Source organism: Periplaneta americana, chromosome 3 (genome assembly GCF_040183065.1).
Source record: "Periplaneta americana isolate PAMFEO1 chromosome 3, P.americana_PAMFEO1_priV1, whole genome shotgun sequence".
Classification (NCBI taxonomy): domain Eukaryota; kingdom Metazoa; phylum Arthropoda; class Insecta; order Blattodea; family Blattidae; genus Periplaneta; species Periplaneta americana.
Window position 1 is genome coordinate 118,652,420 of NC_091119.1, and position 20,343 is coordinate 118,672,762.

The following is a 20,343-nucleotide window of genomic DNA, read 5'->3' on the forward strand; positions in this document are numbered from 1 at the left end:
TGTGTATAACAGCCATATAACACTTCCTCAACATTCCCTAACTGAAACCACTTGCCAGGGTGTTCAATTGTACTTTCAGCAATTCCTACTTTGCAAGTAACTTGCGCTCTGATATGAGCATAACTGCACTAAATTTTGGTGTGCAGATTAATGCTAAAACAAATATTCTTGGTTTTTAAGAGTGAAAGAGAATAAGATTTTTAAAAATAAAATTATAGGGGATTCGAACACATGGCACGAGTTGCGCTTGATAATAATTTACAGAGTCTAGTTAACATTTGTTTTTATTTAAATAAAACTCATAGTTTATTTCATATTTTTCACAACTGGAATTATTGCACAACGTTAATGATGGAATATCAAATGAAAGAAAGCGAAATAAAATGTGTATAAATATTTACATGAATTTAATTACTGAAATAGCAAAATATAATTTTTATGACTTTAAAAACGAAAGACAAAAATAACTCATTACATTTTTTTTTTATCCTCATAGGGTTTTAATATCGGAAATAACTTACATGAGGAAATAATCTCTACACGAGATGCAGAAAATATCATCGATAAGGAAGGCTATTATAGTGTATGTTAAAGTAAAATTTGCATTGTCACTTCAAAGTATCGTATTTATTAAGTGTATATATTATTGTTCTATAAAAGTTGACTTTAATAACACAATTTCTTTTATCAAAGTTAAAATCTCGTCGTGTGTAAAAACAAATTGATCATTGCTAACAGCAATAAATGCATTATAAAGAAAGGGTCGCTCACAAGCACAATGATGTAGTATCAGTCCAATGTATGATTGTTTATAACATATCATGAGTGTTTTTGTTTGGGTAGGTCAGTAAATTGCCATACTAATAAGAACAATATGGGCAAAATATTACGACAGCGATAGTGGAATAAAATAAAATAAATATCACGTGAAACTAAATACGAACATAAAAAAAAAAATCAAGCAATGAGAGGAAGTTGAACACGGTAACTTTTGTTTCACACTGACAAATAATCAGTGGTCCTCCAGCTTGGGGACTGGGCGAAGGGCTAACAACCCATCACCGTAAAAAAGAGCTTGTTACGAAACCCCGACATAAGCCTCGGAATGGGGTGCTTAGGAAAATATTTGGGGCTAAGAGGGATGAAACTACAGGAGAATGGAGAAGTTACACAATGCAGAAATGTATGCTTTGTATTCTTCACCTGACATAATTAGAAACATTAAATCCAAACGTTTGAGCTGGGCAGGGCATGTAGCATGTATGGGTGAATCCAGAAATGCATATAAAGTGTTGGTTGGTACACTTGAGGGAAGAAGACCTTTGGGGATGCCGAAACTTAGATGGGAGGATAATATTAAAATGGATTTGAGAGAGGTGGAATATGATGGTAGGAACTGATGGTGGACTTATGTGAGGACGGCTATGAGCCTTCAGGTTCTCTAAAACCCATTTGTAAGTAGGGAAGTAACTGGCAAGTAGTCAAACATTACACCATTAAGCTACGACATACTTGGACAACAAGCCTTTTTTAGTGTTCTTTTCACATGTATGCACAGTGAACATTGCAGGCACTTGACAAATTATTCGTTGTTAAATTCGTGTATTTTGAAGTTTCGTGAAGCTCGAGGTTGTGAAATTTTTCTTTCATACCATGGCATGATTGTGACTATAATAGTATTTAAATTCATCATATATAATTATCTAAATTAGAAATAGATAACGTCAAAACAGGGTCAGGTTCGTTCTAAAGCATGGAAAGGAAATCAGTAAGTGGGAATCATATAGTATGATGCAAAATTTCGGTACAGCTGTACTATATGGACGTCATGAAGACTTCTCTAAGCCGATTATTTTTTCTTTCCATGAGTGTACATGCAATTTATTCGTATAACAATTCAGAAAAAATAAAATTATTTTTACGGTGAAGTTATCACTTTAACTTTATAGCAGTAAATTTTGTTGGAGGAGTCTTTAATTAGGTGAGTGATTTTAACTGCAACTTTGACAAAGAACCTTGCAGTGTAGGTATAACTCCTCTTACTTCACTCATAATGATGGTTCCTTCAATTGCTAACAGAAGATCGTTGAGAGTCTTGGAAACTAGAACAATGACTTTCTGCATTCGGTCTATTTCTTGTCTTAAGAAGATGTTCATAGAGTTTAGAATACCCATAATTTTCAACCTGGAATTAAAAAGGAATCATGCAATATGGATTCATAGGGAACATTTTGATTTCATGCTTTCTCCTATTCGATGGCTTAGAGCACAGATATTGTATGTCCATCTCTGGTAGCTAAATATTGGGATATGGTGATATACTGATCAATAGTATGAAACTAAACCTTCATTCTGGACAAGTATTGTATTGTACTGTACTGTCTTGTATATAAAAATTGTAATTTTTTGCATTATTTCTATAAGATGTATGCAACAAGAAAACATTTCTTTCAAGGTTTCTCGAAGTTAGAGAAAGTGGATATACAACATTTGTCCTCTTAAGTCATCGCATTTTTCTCGTATTTTTTATGTAAAAGTGGCTAACTTATCTATTGTTGCACTACCAGTACAGGTTAATTGTGACAATTAACATTTCATTTTAATCTGAGGATATTCATTCTTATTTCGTAGTTTTTTTTTTTGGAAAAGTAGACTTTTTCGTAATGATTAGTGTAACATTTGTGGACATTAATTATTTTAAATCATTATTAATCAATACCTCGTAATTAACATATTTATAAATAAATTATTTGTAAGTTCTCTACACAAATTATCTCAAGTTTAGTTCAAACGCTTACTTCTAATAGTTTTAGACTATAGAAGTTCTTTCAGAATCGGGTTTTGTGGACTCCATCTCTCAATTCATGCACTTTTCATTTGTTTAGAAAATTTATGAAAGTAAATAAACTAATAAACAAATAATTCACATATATTTTCAATTTTACCTTTCTTTGACTTCAAATTGATCATAAAACTTCGGAAGCTTTTTCAGCATATCTGTAGCCAGCCTCGCCACTATAGTTTCACGTGTTTCTCCACCTCCAACAGCAGATTCTTTAGGTTGAATGGACTGAATTGTATCGAGTATATCTTTGGTTGTGTTGCTCTGGAAGCTATAAAGAAACAAGAATATTTTTACGTGATAAAATCAAAATCGTACTCAAAGTTTCCTATATGATGGTTATTTTTAATAGGGAATCTGATTTTATAGACAAACAATTCCGTGGTGGGCGGGCAAAAGGGCTTAAGTCACTCTATGCAAAACTTATAGGAGGAATTTTCAAAGATTTAAAAAACTGCTGTAAATCCGAAAAGTGACATGTTTCGGCTATTTCATGATTTTCTTATTTTTTGACGTCACTGGATCTCTTTTAGAGAATGGGTTTAATGAAGGAAATCTTATATCACAAAAATAATGACTTAAGCCCTTTTCCTCGTCCACCGGAGAATTATATCTGCTAATATAATCTTTAAAATAATAAATATGATGAGAGGAGAAAAGGAAACCCTTCCAGCACAGGAGAAGGAGTGATGAAAGTTTCAGCACAGGAGAAGGAGTGATGAAAGTTTAACTGATTTCGATTGTAAAAGTCATAGGTAGTGTTCAGAAAGTTTCTATGTAAAAATTACAAAAATCAAGACGTTCTAAATTGAGATTTGCAAAGGAACAAATGAAACTGATTTCTTTCTCTTCAATTACGATAATTACTTGTCATTCGTTTACAGTGTTAAAATACTGTATTATACAAACTAGACTTACGTGATATTTGCATTAGAGTTCAAGCCATAAACTTGGGGAGGATCAACTGGAGGCATCTCATCGATTGAAGCCCAATAATCTGATAAATTTTTGAATTTGAGAATTTTATAACCTTTGTAAAATTGAAATGTATCGCTGAACATATCTGCAGAAAACCACACTTTGCAAAACGTATTAAGGAGCCTTTTATCATAGTCATCTGTCACTCTTCCTCCATACTGCACCTCTCCCAGCATGTACCTGAAGTGCGAAAACAGTAAATCTATAAATATTTTCAATATTGGCTATTTCATATGTTTATGAAACAGTAAATTTATTACTAAGTTATACCAATATTAAAATATTAACAAGTATCTTTATGTTTCATTACAGTGTTAGAGCTGCAAGTATATTTCATAGATAATAAACACATTAAGTATTTAGTCGTAAATAAATCATTCATTAATCTTTAAAAAAACTGATGAACCATTTTCTAAAACAGGTAGGCTAGCCATAAACACCCTGCCATTAAAATAATAATAACAATGCGAGCAGAAAAGCCGAAAAGAGAGTCTGAAAATATAACATAATGAAGATTGAAGGGTTCCTTAAGAAGCTATGTGGAAAAATACCGGTACTCTTATTCTGAACAAAATTGGTGTGGATTGGAAAGAGAGGATTGAAAATTCGAAATGAGGCAGTAGAACAAGTGGACAGCTTCAAATACTTGAAGTGTACTAATTATAAAAATAACCTGCTGTTAGGAAGCCAAAAGAAGGATAGTAATTGCAAAGAAAGCGTTTAATAGAAAAAGGAGCATCTTTTGCGAATCTCTGGAAAAAGAACTAAAGAAGAGACTAGTGAAGTGCTTCATGTGGAGTGTGGCACTGTATGGGGTAGAAACATGGCCATTACGACAAAGTGAAGAGAAACAACTAGAAGCATTTGAAATGTGGATAAGGAGAAGAATGGAGCATGTAAAATAGACAGACAGAATAAGAAATGAAGCTGTGCTAGAAAGAGTAGGTGAAGAAAGAATAATGCTGAAACTGATCAGGAAGAGAAAAAAGGAATTGGCTGAATCACTGGCTAAGAGGAAACTGCCTTCTGAAGGATGCATTGAAAAGAATGATGAACGGAAGAAAAGTTCAGGGCAGAAGAAGATATCAGATGATAGACAACATTAAGATATATGGATTGTATGCAGAGACTAAGAGGAAGGCGGAAAATTGGGAAGATTGGAGAATGCTAGGTTTGCAGTGAAAGATCTGCCTTTGGCGAAAACTATGAATTCAGTTTTGGGTTAATAATCTCTTAATATATATGCGTTTCTTGAAACGAGAAGGATTTTTTTTTTTCAATGAAACAACAAAAGAAAAGTTTCATGAGAAAATTTATAGGAATTTCATTTAAGCTTATATGTTCTTCAGAGTTTTAAATTTGATTTTCGATTACCTTACAGTGGTCCAACTTATGCCATGCTTAGGATCTAGATCATCAAGATGGTTTTGCAGGAACAGTGTTGATGCATACCAGTCGGCACTGTTGAATTCGTATGGAATATTCCAACCTAAAGGTCCAAATTTGCGGCGTTCTTGTACTACAGTGTGCAAGAACGATATTGCATACAGCATCGGGATGTATTGAGGCAAGTCAGTGTACTCCAAAACATCTTCACTCATAGTTTTATATGTACGCTTTAGTCCTGCACGCATACCTATAATAATAATAATAATAATAATAATAATAATAATAATAATAATAATAATAATAATAATAATAATAATAATAATAATAATAATAATAACAATAACAATAATAACAATAATAATAATAACAATAACAATAATAATAGTAATAATAATAATAATAATAATAATAATAATAATAATAATAATAATATAACAATAACAATAATAGCAACATAAGAACAATAACAATAATAAGAATAATAATCCATTATACACCTTGATTACACAACTTTTAACACTGTATCACTTCGGAATATGTCTGATAAGACTTTCTTGTGTTAAATTCTAACGTACCTTGTTTACAAGTTTCGACCTTTTATGGGTTCTGCAGTTCTGAGGATGACCCATAAAAGGTCGAAACATGTAAACAAGGTACGTTAGAATTTAACACAAGAAAGTCTTGTCATACATATTCCGAAATAATTCATTGTTAAGAGTATTCTTTTTCGAGAAAAATGATATTTAAAGAAGGAAATTTTAAATAGAGATAGATCTACGTACCATCACTAACAATTTTTCAGAAAGATAATTTTAAAATGTTGGCTTTCAATGCATCTTGACACGGGCTTCATAATAATGGTTACATGGTATGAGAAGGAATACAGGGTCAGCCTCTTGCATAAATAGCAACTTATTTGGTGAGTGACATTTTATTATTTTTCATTAATAATAATAATAATAATAATAATAATAATAATAATAATAATAATAATAATAATAATAATAATAATAATAATAATAATAATAATAATAAATACCATCAATAATAAATATTCTGTATAGGAGGAAGACCTACATAAACTAGTTACATCAGGCCTTACGAGAATTTCTGTCACTGACTGCAACTGGTCCTTACCCAAGATTAAGTCGAACCATAATCAAGAGTAAAGCGTTGGTTCAGCATTTCATATGGTGTAGTGTACAATATCGTGCACAAGAAATGGATTCGGAACACCTCAAAATCTGTGCTTCAGTGGCTGACCATGATAATATCTTTGAAAATATTGGAGTGCAAGAGGTCAAATGACTTTATTGTCAAACGCCTGGCATTAGAAAACAACAACAATAACAACAATATCGTGCAGGACATATTGAAATTTCATAAAGTTAGTGCCTGTTGGGTGTCTAAGAATCTGACAGATGACTACAAGGGCCAGCGAAGGATGACATGCTTGGACCACTTAAGGTGTTACACTACAGAAGGACATGACTTTCTGAAAGGAATTTTCACTGGTGATGAGTCCTGGACGTACCACTACACGCCCAAAATAAAGCAGACCTCTATGGAGTGGAAACATGCTGCTTCACCAGTAAAGAAAAAATTCAAAGTGATGCAATCTGCTAAGAAAGTGCTTGTGACAGTATTCTCGGATATGCATGGTGTTTTGTTGGTGGACTTTGCTAAACACAGGACCACTGTGAATGCTGCAGCCTAATTCAAACGTTGGTGAAGTTGCATTGTGTCCTTCGTGACAAACGCCTTAACATTAATGATGAAGATGTCAAACTTCTTCATGACAATGCTCGCCCCCATGTTGCGGCTTCTGTTCATGAGAAAATCAATACATTTAGTTGGAAGGTGCTGCAGCATCTACCATACAGTCCAGAACTTGCACCGTCGGACTTTTATCTGTTTGGTCTCAGCGGGCACTAACTTTATGAAATTTCAATGTGTCATGCACCGTATGAAATGCTGAACTGTTGAGATAAGGTTCGCAGTTGGATCTGATTTATGTGAAGTGTACTGCAATCTCTCAGTTGAACTAATTGCATTATGTGTTTTATTTATTTCGGTACATGCAAAGATACATGTTCTTCTTGTATAATATTAATAGGCCTATTGAAATAAATATATAGAATAATTCTTGTATATACACTTAAAAGGACAATTGTTAAGTGAGAAGAATTTGTTCCAAACTGTAAATAAAAGCCGCTCCACTCCACTGAGTAAAACACGAATTGTGCTTGAGTCTACCACTGCACTCATCATTGTGCATCCGCCCACTTTCTCTCTGCACCCATGCCCTGAGCGCCAGTTCGAGACAGCTCCCTGGGACAGGCCTGCACTAGAGTAGCTCCCACAATGGCGTTATTTTCGAAACTGTCTAAAATAGTGTTTATAATGATGACAATGCAGTGGGTATAAATTAGTTAATTAGTTCACGAAATCCTTATAAATTGCAATACTTACATTAGGCGTACCAGTGGGTTACTAAAATTAATAAAGATTGAGGACAACAGTTTCAAAGAAAGGGCTGAAAACCGTCCTAAGCCTTATATCTTTTCATCCAATCTAAATTTTAGTATGTTTATGTTCATGCAAAAGTAAATAATAAATATAGAGACAATTGTTAAATTATTTCAACTTAACTTTCAGTTTTGTTTTCCTTTTAAAGACAGACATGAAATTTTATAACTTAATTCTTAGCATCTTTGTGTTTTTAAATAACTTCGAAAAAGAATCATCACACCACATTTCAATATGAGGAAAAGTTCCAGATAACACAAATGAAAACTATCTCTCGCCAATAAGTATGAGATTATATGAAGATTTTGGAGCACTGGAGAATTGAGGTAGCCTCTTTTCCGATAAAAACTTCAAATTATGTACTAAGATTTGAATTTTAGTCCTCCTCTTAAAAGCTAAACCCTATAGAATGAGCTAGATGTTGAACAGGGTAAGTGATAAATGGCATACAAATAAAGGACACAAAATCCCTTACGAGCTAGTAGGTGTAGACCCAATATGAGATCAGTAAAATGCCATTAACAGTACTTACAATGACGGAGCTACAATTTATTTTATGCTTACCTTGCGGAGGTTCATTTGTGAATTTGATACTGATTTGCAGTAAAGAAATGGGAAATTTGTCGTGAACCTCTGTCGTAATCCACACACGGAAGTCAGGATGGGATGTTGCAGTTTCCGTGAGCACGATGAATAATTCATTCATGTAAGCCAGTCCCAGATGTGTGTTCTGTAGCAATATCCACTGACCCTATATAAAACACAATACCTTACATAGTTACTATATTTGCTACTTCATGTAAGTTACGGTACCATATTTGCTGGTCTATAAAATGTTCCTTTTCCCCTAATGATTTGCCTCGAAAATAGGGTATATCTTGCACACCAAATGCTGAATTTCAACCAAAATCTTGATTCCACTAGTTTATGTTTATATAATATGTAATTAATATTTATGGTGAAATTCAAAATTCAAAATTCGTAATAGATTATTTTAGTGCAAACCAAAAATGTTCGAAGCTTTTTCTTGACATAAGACCTTACAGAGGATACCGTATGAAATTGACTCAGACCATTATTTGGTCAGAGCATAAAGTAGATTTCCATCCAGATGATATTCATGTAAGGATATAAGTGAAAAAGAAAAAGAAAAATAAAGAAAGGAATAGAAACAAATTCAATGTACAAAATTAAATAATTGAATTATACCAGCATACAATGGTAATATGAGAATAGAATCATGTCTCAAATGGAAAACATTCCTATAAGCAGTGATGTTGAACAGGAATAGACACCAATAAATTAAAAATTTTAATACACCATGCCGCATATGAAAGGTTAGGTAAATACGGAAAAAAGAATATCTAAAAAAGGGTTACACCAATGGGATGATGAACTGAAAAAGATGATAGCTAATCAAAAGCCTGTTTATAATAAAATGGTTAAAAATGAAAAAACTACAGATGACTGGACTGAATATTAAAAATATAAGCTTAGAGCTGAAGCTAGAAAGCAAGTCAGAAAACACAACAATGAGACTCATACATGACATTGCTTGAACACAGTGGCGTATACTGGTTAAAGGGTTTGGGCTACCGCTGACCCTATTATTACACAAAATATATCTAACAATTACTTTAATTTTAATTACTATGGTAAAACTAATAATACAAAATTATTACATTATGTTATATTATAAACTTTTTCTTTTGTAATTTCCTTGGGCTACCACCAGTAGCCCGCAAAATACGCCCCTGCTTGAACAAGATTTAAGTAGAATAACAACAAAAGCTTTCGAAATTTTGAACCACGCACAAAAAGATGTCAAAGACACTTTATATATTATCCTGTCCTAAAGAAAAGTTCGTAGATTATTGTACTGATTTACAGAATGATGCATTACACTATGAAATAGTAATGTCTACAGAAAACGAAGAAGAAAATATATTCACAATGGAGGAATTAGAATTTGTTCCAAAAGAAATAACGGAAAAAATCTGAAAAGCCCCAGGGGGATTAAATTTTAACTATATAATGCTAGTAACTTATTTTACTCTAGAGTATTAACTTTTCTAAATAATATGTAGGTTTCAAAAAAATACCTTCAGAATTGAGAAAAAGACAGTCTTGTAATCCCAATAGGCTACATAAACATATTATTTTGAAAAAGAAAACAAAACAAAATCACTAGTGTATTGGCCAAACAATGGATTTTTCATTTGTTGCACTTTGCATTTTCATAATTACAATTTTGTTGATTAAAACATTTTCTTTTATACTCCCGCATTATAAACAGTCTTTATCATTAGTGAAAATTGTGCATAATATGCCACATTATTGTACTATACCAGTGCAGCAGTGTCCTAAAATATTACCATGGTAACTAAAACGTCATGACTTCTATTATAACGGTATAACTTGTGCCATAAAGTTAATATTATGAACGATTTGCTGTGCTATAATATTTAATACATCACTGTTGTTATAACAACCCTTTCTTTTTCTTTTTTTTTTTAATTGATTATTTATCGACGCTGTATTAACTACTAGATTATTTAGTGCAGATGGGATTGGTGATAGCGAGATGAGGCCGAGGATTTGCCATAGATTACCTGCCATCTGCCTTATGGTTGGAGAAAATCTCGGGAAAAATCCAGCCAGGTAATCAGCCTAAGCGGAAATTGAACCCATGCCCGAGTATAACTCCAGAACGGCAGACAAACACCTCAGCTGACTGAGCTACGTCGGTGACTCCCCTTTTTCATAGAGCATGATATCAAGCTATCCATCATTACAAATTTGATGTTATTTCTTTATTAATTATTTTATAATGCAGTCATACAAAAAACAACGTATGAAACACATTTATAATGTTATATACAGTTATTGCACTTGTCAAAATTAGGAAGCTCGCTTTGCTCGTTACCTTTATGGCTCATGCCATAAAGTACAACATTATAAATTTGTTTCATAATACACTATACTACATTACTCGTGTATATTGGAGTGCAAGAGGTCAAATTACTTTATTGTCAAACGCCTGGCATTAGAAAACAACAACAACAACATTACTCGTAGTATTGCTACAAGAATATTGAAGTTTCAAGCCATGGCTCTATCATTACATGTTAAAATAGAGCTGGTCCAATGCTATTATGCAAGCAATAGGAGTCTTTCTCAAGGTCTAAGAAAATTTATAACAGTTAACAATTAAAGAGAAGGTTCACGTTCTATGCGTAATTACGGGGATTTAAAAAGGTTTGAGGAAACTGGTTCTGTTGCTCATGAGAAGAAATTAAAAGACCAGAGGTAGGTAATAAATTAATGAGTCACTGCTGCTGAAATGCTTCAGACAAGTAATGCAATAAGTATAAATAATTATTATGGAATTGGTAGCATTAGTCAGGTGTGCAGGCATTTTCAAATGAGTTATTGGTATAGCACAGTTTGGAGAATTCTAACAAAACATTTTTAAATAATTGATTAAATGGCGATCTTACTCGTAAGCATGTGCGGCTTACAGCTGTTTCGGTGCTTCTTCACACCATCCTCAGAGCCTACTCGATCTCGGTGTCATCTCGAACTTCGCTGCCTGTTGTGCGGGTGCATTCGATTGTTGAAAAGATTCAACATGGAAAACATTTTTGTCTGTACTCACATAAAGTAAAAATAGTATTCACACCCAAAGAAAGTGACAAGCATAAAGGATATTATTTTTCTTTTTTTGTACTAGCAGTGATTTAACTCAATAACCATTTTCTGAACAGATGAAGCACATTTTCTTCTTCAGGTGGAGTTAACACAAATTTGTGCAGAATTTTATCAGGAAAGACCCCCTAATAAGGTCTTCATGATTCGAAAATCACTGTATGGTGTGGCTTCACTTCGAAATTCATCACTGACCTATATTTCTTCGCAGACAACAATGGAATAATAGAGGCTGTCACAGTAAATGAGGAGCACTACTACAGTATGCTACAGAATTTCGTCACTCCTAGACTGAGGAATCACGACCTGGAAAACATCATCTTCCTGTAAGATGGCACATCTCCCCACATTTACACCCCTGCGAATATTTGGTGATAATGTTATCAGACACTTTCTAACAATATGGTCTCCATGATCTCTATATCTCAATCTGGCTTACTTTTGGTTGTGGAATTATCTTAAAGAACGAGTTTTTGTGGCACACCCAACAACCCTACAGCATCTGAAAGATGCTATCTTGGAGAAAAAAAATTCAATATATATTATCTGCAAAATGCTTTGCAGAAAGAATAGTGTTTGTTGAACAAGAGAATGGCGCACATTTTCACAATGTTTTGTTAAAACCAAACCCCATTGTTTGCCCATTACAATCATTAGATTATTAAATGAGAAAATAAAAATACCTGCTGAACAATTTATAATAATAATAATAATAATAATAATAATAATAATAATAATAATAATAATAATAATAATAATAATGATTTATTTTAGCTGGCAGAGTTAAGGCCGTAAGGCCTTCTCTTCCACTCAACCAGCAAAAAGTGTATATACATATGCATGAACTTACAAAGAATCCAACAATTTGATTTAGATGAGAGTTACATGTATACAAAAGTTATTTACAAATTAAACAACAAAATACTATGAACTATTAATTAAACACTGAAATAAACTGTGTAGCAGAATTAAACTAAAATACATAGAATGTTAATATATTTCAAATAATATTAGGTAATAGAAAGAGATTATTACGAGACAATTAAAATACAGCACAATCAGGATGATGTCTAAAGAAAAAAGTAACAATGTAGTCAGTGATAGTTTAAATCAGTATGATTGGAGTGAAATGCTAATAAGGTTATCTTTTAAGCTGTTCTTAAAGGTGTTTATTGTCTTGCAGCCCCTAATACTTTGTGACAAGGAATTCCATTGACGCGAGGTGGATATTGTAAAAGATGATGAATAACAAGATGTTCTATGAAGAGGTATACTTAGCGTGCCACAGATAAGTGATCTGGTATTTACGTCGTGGTTAGAGTATAGATAAGAGAAACGAGACGAAAGGTAATTTGGTGTTGAAGTGTGCAGAATTCGAAAGAGTAAAGACAAAGAGTGTAAAGTTCTACGTTCTTTAAGTCGGAGCCACGAGAGACTTGCGAAGGATGGTGATATGTGATCATACCGTCAGATGTTGCACACGTATCTGACGCACATATTCTGAGCTCGCTGTAACTTGACTGACAATTCAGAACTTAGGTCACTTAACAAAACGTCACAATAATCGAAGTGCGGCGTTACTAGGGTTTGCACTAGGGTAAGTTTTAGTTGCTGGGGCAAGAAGTTTCTCAAGCGACTCAAACAGTGAATGGAGGAACAGATTTTTTTTATCGTTTCTTTAACTTGAAAATTCCAACTTAGATTATTATCAAAAAAGAAGCCAAGATTTTTTACGACAGATGAATAAGGGATTAGCGTGTTGTTAAGGGTAACAACTGAAAGATTACTGTTATTAAGGGAGTTAACTAAACGCTTATGTCCAATAATTATGGCTTGAGTCTTACTTGGATTAAGTGCGAGTCCGAAATTGGCCGCCCAAGTGGAGACAGTGGCTAGGTCACAATTTAACTTGTCAATCGATTCATTGATCGTATTGGGTCTGGAATGTATGTAAAGTTGTAGGTCGTCGGCATAGAGGTGATATCGGCAATACTGTAAGTTCTTTGATACGTCATTAATGTAGATAGAGAAAAGTAGTGGTCCTAATACGGAGCCCTGCGGCACTCCCGCCTTTGTGCATCTCCATTGGGAGAATTGATTATCAAGTGAAACACACTGTTGGCGGTCACGTAGGTAGGAGTCCATCCAGCTCAAGGTATTGTCTGACAGGTGCAAAGCCTTCATCTTTGCAAGAAGCAAGTCGATATCAACAGAACCAAAGGCATTGCTGAAATCGAGAAGAGTTAGTGCCGTTACTTCACCCCTATCCATAGCTTCACGGATGTCCTCAGTCACTTTAAGTAGGGCTGTAGAAGTGCTGTGTCCATGTCTAAAACCCGATTGATAGTCATCAAGGAGTTTGTGTTCGTCGAGATAGTTCATAAGTTGTCCATGTACAATATGTTCTAATGCTTTTGAAAGAGTGGGAAGAATTGATATCGGTCTGTATTGGTTTACTGTAGAAGGTGTGTTAGATTTAGGTAAAGGTTTCACTAATGCCATTTTCCAGAGAGAGGGGTAGGACCCAGTCATAATAGATGCATTGAATATATGGGTGATGGTCGGCAGGATCACATCTATTATTTTATACAGGAGAGTGATATTTATATTGTCTATACCTTGGGCTTTAGATTTCATACGTCGCAGCGTCTTCATTACGTCAGTCGGGTTAATGTATTTAAAGAAGAATTTATCCCACACAGGTTGGGGGTAAGATCTGAGAAATTCAAGAGTCTCTTGCTTATGTAATGGTTCAGGTGGAGCAGTGACAAAATGTTCATTTAGACTATTGAGTGACAAGTTGATGTTATCTACCCGAGGCTTTGCTACCGGGTACCCTAATGCCAAAATGGGTTTGGCAAGGAAACTTGCATTGATATATTTAGAGCTCTCATCTTAAAGAAAAGAAGACAATCTAATTTACAAACCAAGCAGCTCTCCTTGATACTGATAAACCTTTTGATATGTTGTGGAGGTCAGTTTTATTAAACATTTTGCAAGATAAAAACATCCTAAATTTACTGACATAGAACATTATGGAAATACACAAGAAAGAACAATGTGATAAAAATAAAATAAAATAAAATCACATAAAAACGAACTTAATAAGGGAGTTAAGACAAGGCTGCCCCTTGTCTCCGAAGTTATTCAATACATGCTATATGAAGCAAATAATTTCAGAATGGACTAGTATATACGAAAAATAACACAACATTAACCATAGCATTACTGTATATGCAGATGATCAAATTAGATCTAAATCAGAAGATAATCTACAAAGAGGAATATTCTCATTAAATATGAATTTGGAATGACAACTGAAGGCATGAGAATGAGATAGTCCAAAGCCATACTTTTAACAAAAATGTTTTTTTGTGCGAGTTCATTTCTTACACATATGGAAAGCTACTATTAAAATATTATAAAAATTACTCAACAAATGACGTAAGTACAGGCTACAGGCACCTAATAGTAATGGACCCTAAACCTTTAACGTACTCTCCTGTAAAATTTTATATGTGTGGCTTAGGACTATATCATTTTCACCTCTTCAATTTCTTGTAAAGAATCCAAGAACCAATAAGGTCCAAAATTACAGTTGGAGGCAGAATATTAGACCAAATAAACTTTCTCAAATATCTGGGTTGTGACTTATCATATGAAGGGGAAATTGATATTACAGGAAAACTTAAAAAATTTTCCAAGATATTAAGGGTGTTAAATCAAGTTAAAAAATCGATCTAACTAAACGTATATAAAACCCCGTAATTTCAGTTATAACATATGCTAACGAAATTTGGAAAATTAGAACACAAGATAAAGAAAAGATGGTTGCAACAGAAATTAAATTTTTATGGAAAACTGGAGGATATGGATAAAAAAATGTAATGAAGATATTTTACAAGAATTGTGAACTACACCAATATCAGAAAAGATTAAAAATTACAGAAACAATTGGAAATATCACGTTCAAGATAAATAGATACATGAAAATAATGCTTCAATAACATCCTAAAGCGAAAACAAGATTAGGCAGACCACTGAAAAGATTAGCAGCAGATGACTTTCAACAAGAGGCTGAAACAGACTATTACAGTTCTGAATTCGTGAAAAATGTTGACAATGATGTACCCTATGGTGAGATGTACTAAAATTATTTTCTGCTAAAAAATATCCATGGAAGATGGAGTGTAAGAAATAGATTCATGACTGATATAGAGCAGCAAATATGGTTTATAATTTAACCACTTTATTAAGCGAATTGGGAGATGAAACCCATAGGTCCTGTGAGCTTTCTGGTGAGCAAAGCAGCAGCAGGAAAGATTTATAAGTATTTCAGCTTCTCTTATACCTTTCATACTATCATTACTACTTTAATAAGGCATAATGATCTCATAGGGAAAAGGAAATTGTATCAGAACAATGGAAGGAGTTCATAATTGTACCTATTTTTAAGAAGGGGGATAAAACTAACTGTAGTAACTTTCGAGGAATATCACTTATGCTGACGTTGTACAAAATATTCTCCAATATTCTTTTGAGAAGATAAACTCCATATGGAAATGAAATTATTGGGGATCATCAGTGAAGTATTAGGCTTAATAGATCGAGAGATAATTGAGAAAAAATGGGAGTATAAGGGTACAGTACATCAGTTATTCATAGATTTTAAAATGGCATATGACTCAGTTAAGAGAGAAGTTTTATGTAATATTCTTATTGAATTTGGTATTCCCAAGAAACTAGTTCGATTAATTGAAATGTATCTCAGTGAAACTTACAGCAGAATCTGTATAGGCCAGTTTCTATCTGATGCTTTTCCAATTCATTGCGGGCTAAAGCAAGGAGATGCACTATCACCTTTACTATCTAACTTCGCTCTAGAATATGCCATCAGAAAAGTTCAGGACAACACAGAGCTTCTTGTCTATGCTGCTGACGTGAATATGTTGGGAGAAAATCCACAAACTATTAGGGAAAACACAGGAATTTTACTTGAAGCAAGTAAAGAGATAGGTTTGGAAGTAAATCCCGAAAAGACAAAGTATATGAGTATGTCTCATGACCAGAATATTGTACGAAATAGAAATATAAAAACTGGAGATTTATCCTTCGAAAAGATGGGAAAAATTCAAATATCTTGGAGCAACAGTAACAAATATAAATGACACTCGGGAGGAAATTAAACGCAGAATAAATATGGGAAATGCCTGTTATTATTCGGTTGAGAAGCTTTTGTCATGCAGTCTGCTGTCAAAAAATCCGAAAGTTAGAATTTATAAAACAGTTATATTACCGGTTGTTCTGTATGGTTGTGAAACTTGGATTCTCACTTTGAGAGAGGAATAGAAGTTAAGGGTATTTGAGAATAAGGTTCTTAGGAAAATATTTGGGGCTAAGAGGGATGGAGTTATAGGAGAATGGAGAAAGTTACACAACGCAGAACTACACGCTTTGTAGTCATCTGACATAATTAGGAACATTAAATCCAGACGTTTGAGATGGGCAGGGCATGTACCACGTATGGGCGAATCCAGAAATGCGTATAGAGTGTTAGTTGGGAGACCCGAGGGAAAAAAAATCTTTGGGGAGTCCGAGACATAGATGGGAGGATAATATGAAAATTGATTTGAGGGAGTTGGGATATGATGATAGAGACTGGATTAATCTTGCACAGGAGAGGGACCGATGGTGGGCTTATGTGAGGGCGGCAATGAACCTGAATAGTTGGTTCTCTAAAAGTCATTTGTAAGTAAGTAAGTATAATGATCTCATTGACTTTGGCTGCAGTCTATGTAATTTAAAAGATAAGTTCAAATAACAGCTGTCTACATACTGTACACATACGACTTAAACCTATGTTTGAAGACATGATCAATTTTTGCTTTTGTTTCCAGTATAGACCATGTAAGACCTATAGCCTATCTATTGACTCTGTCACTTCATTTCTTCCTTGCTATCAGACAATGACCACCAGTAAGATAACAGTAGACGGAAATAATTTATATATTCCATATTTCTAAATGGAATAAAATTACAACAGGAGTTGGAAGATAAAACCAGTTACTATTAAAATGGAATAACTATAATTTTAAGGTAGCTATCGAAGACGATGATTTCAAAGAACTAACAAACTATTTAAAATAGTCGATCATGTTTTATATTATTGACAATTCTTACATGTATATGAAGTATGATGCTTTAAAGAGTATATATCGTTACATGAAGATTACTTCACCTGTGTCATGCACTGATTGAGCAGTTTGCGCGCATGCACTTCTTGACCCTGCCCCATCGAAATTGCTCTGACTTCGATCTCCAGCTTTTTGCCCAAAGCAAGAATCTGATTGGTGGGGTCACTTCCGAGACTGAGGAGGCAGAGCATGGGTGTGAAGGGCTGAGATTCCTCCAACATCTCCTCCAGATTTGTAATCACTGGATCATTGAATTTGGTCCCCATGGATTGCGCAACATACTTTCGAGCTTGTGGTATGGTTCGGTCTGGACACCAAGAGCGGATCATGAGAAGACGGCGAAACACGTCAAGTGAGGTCTGATAGCCGTCAGGTATGATCTCCTCTTCAGGGGCCTCTTTATCAAACCAAGTCTTCCAGAGTTTTTCGCTCTGTGGCACCTGTTGCAGGATGTACTGGAAATGGCGGAGGTTGGACAGCTGCACTAGGTTCAGCCATGTCATATCCGTTATCCACTTACACGGCTTTGGTGGCACTGCGTTGAGGTCCAGTGCCGCACCTCCCTTAATGAAGCACTGAAATTCCTCGTTCGAAATGTACTCACGTTGCATATCTATCTTGAGTGACAGCAGTAGAGTGAATAGGTACTTATGTACCTCATACAGTCCACGGCTCTGGTACCTAAAATTCCGCAGACAAAGAAATTGTAGAACAAATAATTTAGTTTTCCATTGCAATCTCTATTACACTAACATTTCCTACAATCCCACGGGAGTCCTTAGAAGTCTTCCGAAACCTAAAAGTTCCTGACAGCACCCTGGACATGATATCCTCCACTGCACCTAAGTCATTGATTTGCATAATTAATCATAATTTATATTCTTTATAAAATGTAATTTGTCTTGTAGCCTAAATTATTTGTTGCATTTCCAATAAATTTTTCGATGATAGCCTACCTAATTAGGGTTTCTATTTAAGAAAAAACTGAATTAAATATAAATATTCATTTAGAATTGATTAGGAGGCCGATTATATTAAACCCTGGTTGGGACGGCTTTCAAATATCTATCTATATTATAATATCATTTTAAGTAACCTGCCAGTTAAAAATTAAAAAATTTAATACATGATGCGACAGCCCATGAAGGACCATGACCGACTGCCGGTCTCACGTCCACATGCCTTAGCAGAGGTGAACGATCATTCAAGCAGAACGAAGGTATCGTATGGTTAGCAAAATGATCCCCTCACCCATTATAGCTGAGTTACTTAACTGGATTTATATATTTATTGTAGTCTCCGCCTTCCAAGCGCCCCAACCTCAGAAGTGACTTACAATTAAGCCACGGTCAGGAGAGAAGACCAGAAATGTCGAAAAGACAACCTGGTGGCACTGGATTAAAAAAAAAATATTTATTGTAGTTCTCCAAATTCAAATCATCATTATGCTGGGTGGACACTACCCTAAATTTCATGAGAAAATTCCTTCCTCATGGGGACTCAAACCAGAACGCGAGTCCTAGACATGATACCTCAGACCACGATGCTACAGTGTAGGACAATTCAATATATAGGCTGCTGTAGATAAGCGTTTAAGCCAGGTGACAGACTCTTACTAGTATCAATTGAACCCTTCTTAGAATTCTCATGAGTAATATGAAATTAATGATGTAGGTTTTTTCCAAACACACACGTAATAGCCAATTTCATCAACAAAACATTCAATTACGCTGACTAATCTCTGCTATTCAAAAGTGTTACTAAATGAAAACAAATAAATAAATGGTACCTAAATATTTCGTAGTTGAGGTACTCGATGATGTAGTTGATGCGTCGTACTGTGACTGGGCTCTTTTCTGACCGGAGCATCGAGATATCAAAGCGTTCCAGGAACTGAACCAAGGAGGTTTGGTACATGCAGTTCACGAATGACATCTCCACTACGAGGAAGTACAGCACACTGCCACGTGTGGCTACTGGTCTGAACTCCTCTCTAGCAGCATTGATCTTCTTCTCAGTCTCGGAAGCAACAATCAGTTTCTGGTTGACGTCTGCTGCAGTGACCTTGGTTGTATTCAGCACCTGAATCAGAGAAGGAATATCGCTCGAATTTTTAAAAAGACAGGTTTATGATCAGAAGATGTTAAAGCATCTTTTGCCTGAATATTGAAATGAAATATTTGTAAAAAAAAGTTCAGAATATCTAGTTTATGAGTGGGTTATCAAATATATACATGTGCTCTCCTGGGGCAGGTGTGCAGTGTAATTTTATATGAGGGAAGCAATAATACAAATTTTTATATGTATAGTACAAAACTGATAGCAGCCAACTCACCTAGATATATTTCAAGACCAAAGCAATTCTCCTCTCTTTATCAGCAAAATCATCGAAATAAACAAATCCGTATCATCCAGTATAGGCACCTCAAGTTAAGAATATGAATAACGAATCCACCTTGACCAGGGCAGGTGCTCATAGAAAGAATTTTGTGATATTTTACAATTTTACAAAACCAAGCTCTCAGACTCATTACTGGTGGAATCAAAACAGTTCCAATAGATTCTATGAGATTCCTCACTAATATGTTGTTGTTTTCTAATGCCAGGCGTTTGACAATAAAGTCATTTGACCTCTTGCACTCCAATATTTTTCAAAGATATTATCATGACCAGCCACTGAAGCACAGATTTTGAGGTGTTCCG

General features: G+C 34.4%; 1 protein-coding gene across 1 annotated transcript in view; it reads right to left on the reverse strand.

Moving 5' to 3' along the window:
- kl-3 (dynein heavy chain 8, axonemal kl-3) overlaps positions 1 to 20,343 on the reverse strand; it is a 76,388-nt gene that overhangs the window by 16,828 nt on the left and 39,217 nt on the right. Inside the window, exons 4-10 of the mRNA XM_069821407.1 lie at positions 19,430 to 19,722; positions 17,685 to 18,321; positions 8,303 to 8,489; positions 5,195 to 5,456; positions 3,761 to 4,000; positions 2,946 to 3,113; positions 2,044 to 2,185 (exon numbers count right to left, since the gene is read on the reverse strand). Of these exons, the coding sequence (XP_069677508.1) occupies positions 2,044 to 2,185; positions 2,946 to 3,113; positions 3,761 to 4,000; positions 5,195 to 5,456; positions 8,303 to 8,489; positions 17,685 to 18,321; positions 19,430 to 19,722 (1,929 nt within the window). The remainder of the gene's footprint in view (positions 1 to 2,043; positions 2,186 to 2,945; positions 3,114 to 3,760; positions 4,001 to 5,194; positions 5,457 to 8,302; positions 8,490 to 17,684; positions 18,322 to 19,429; positions 19,723 to 20,343) is intronic.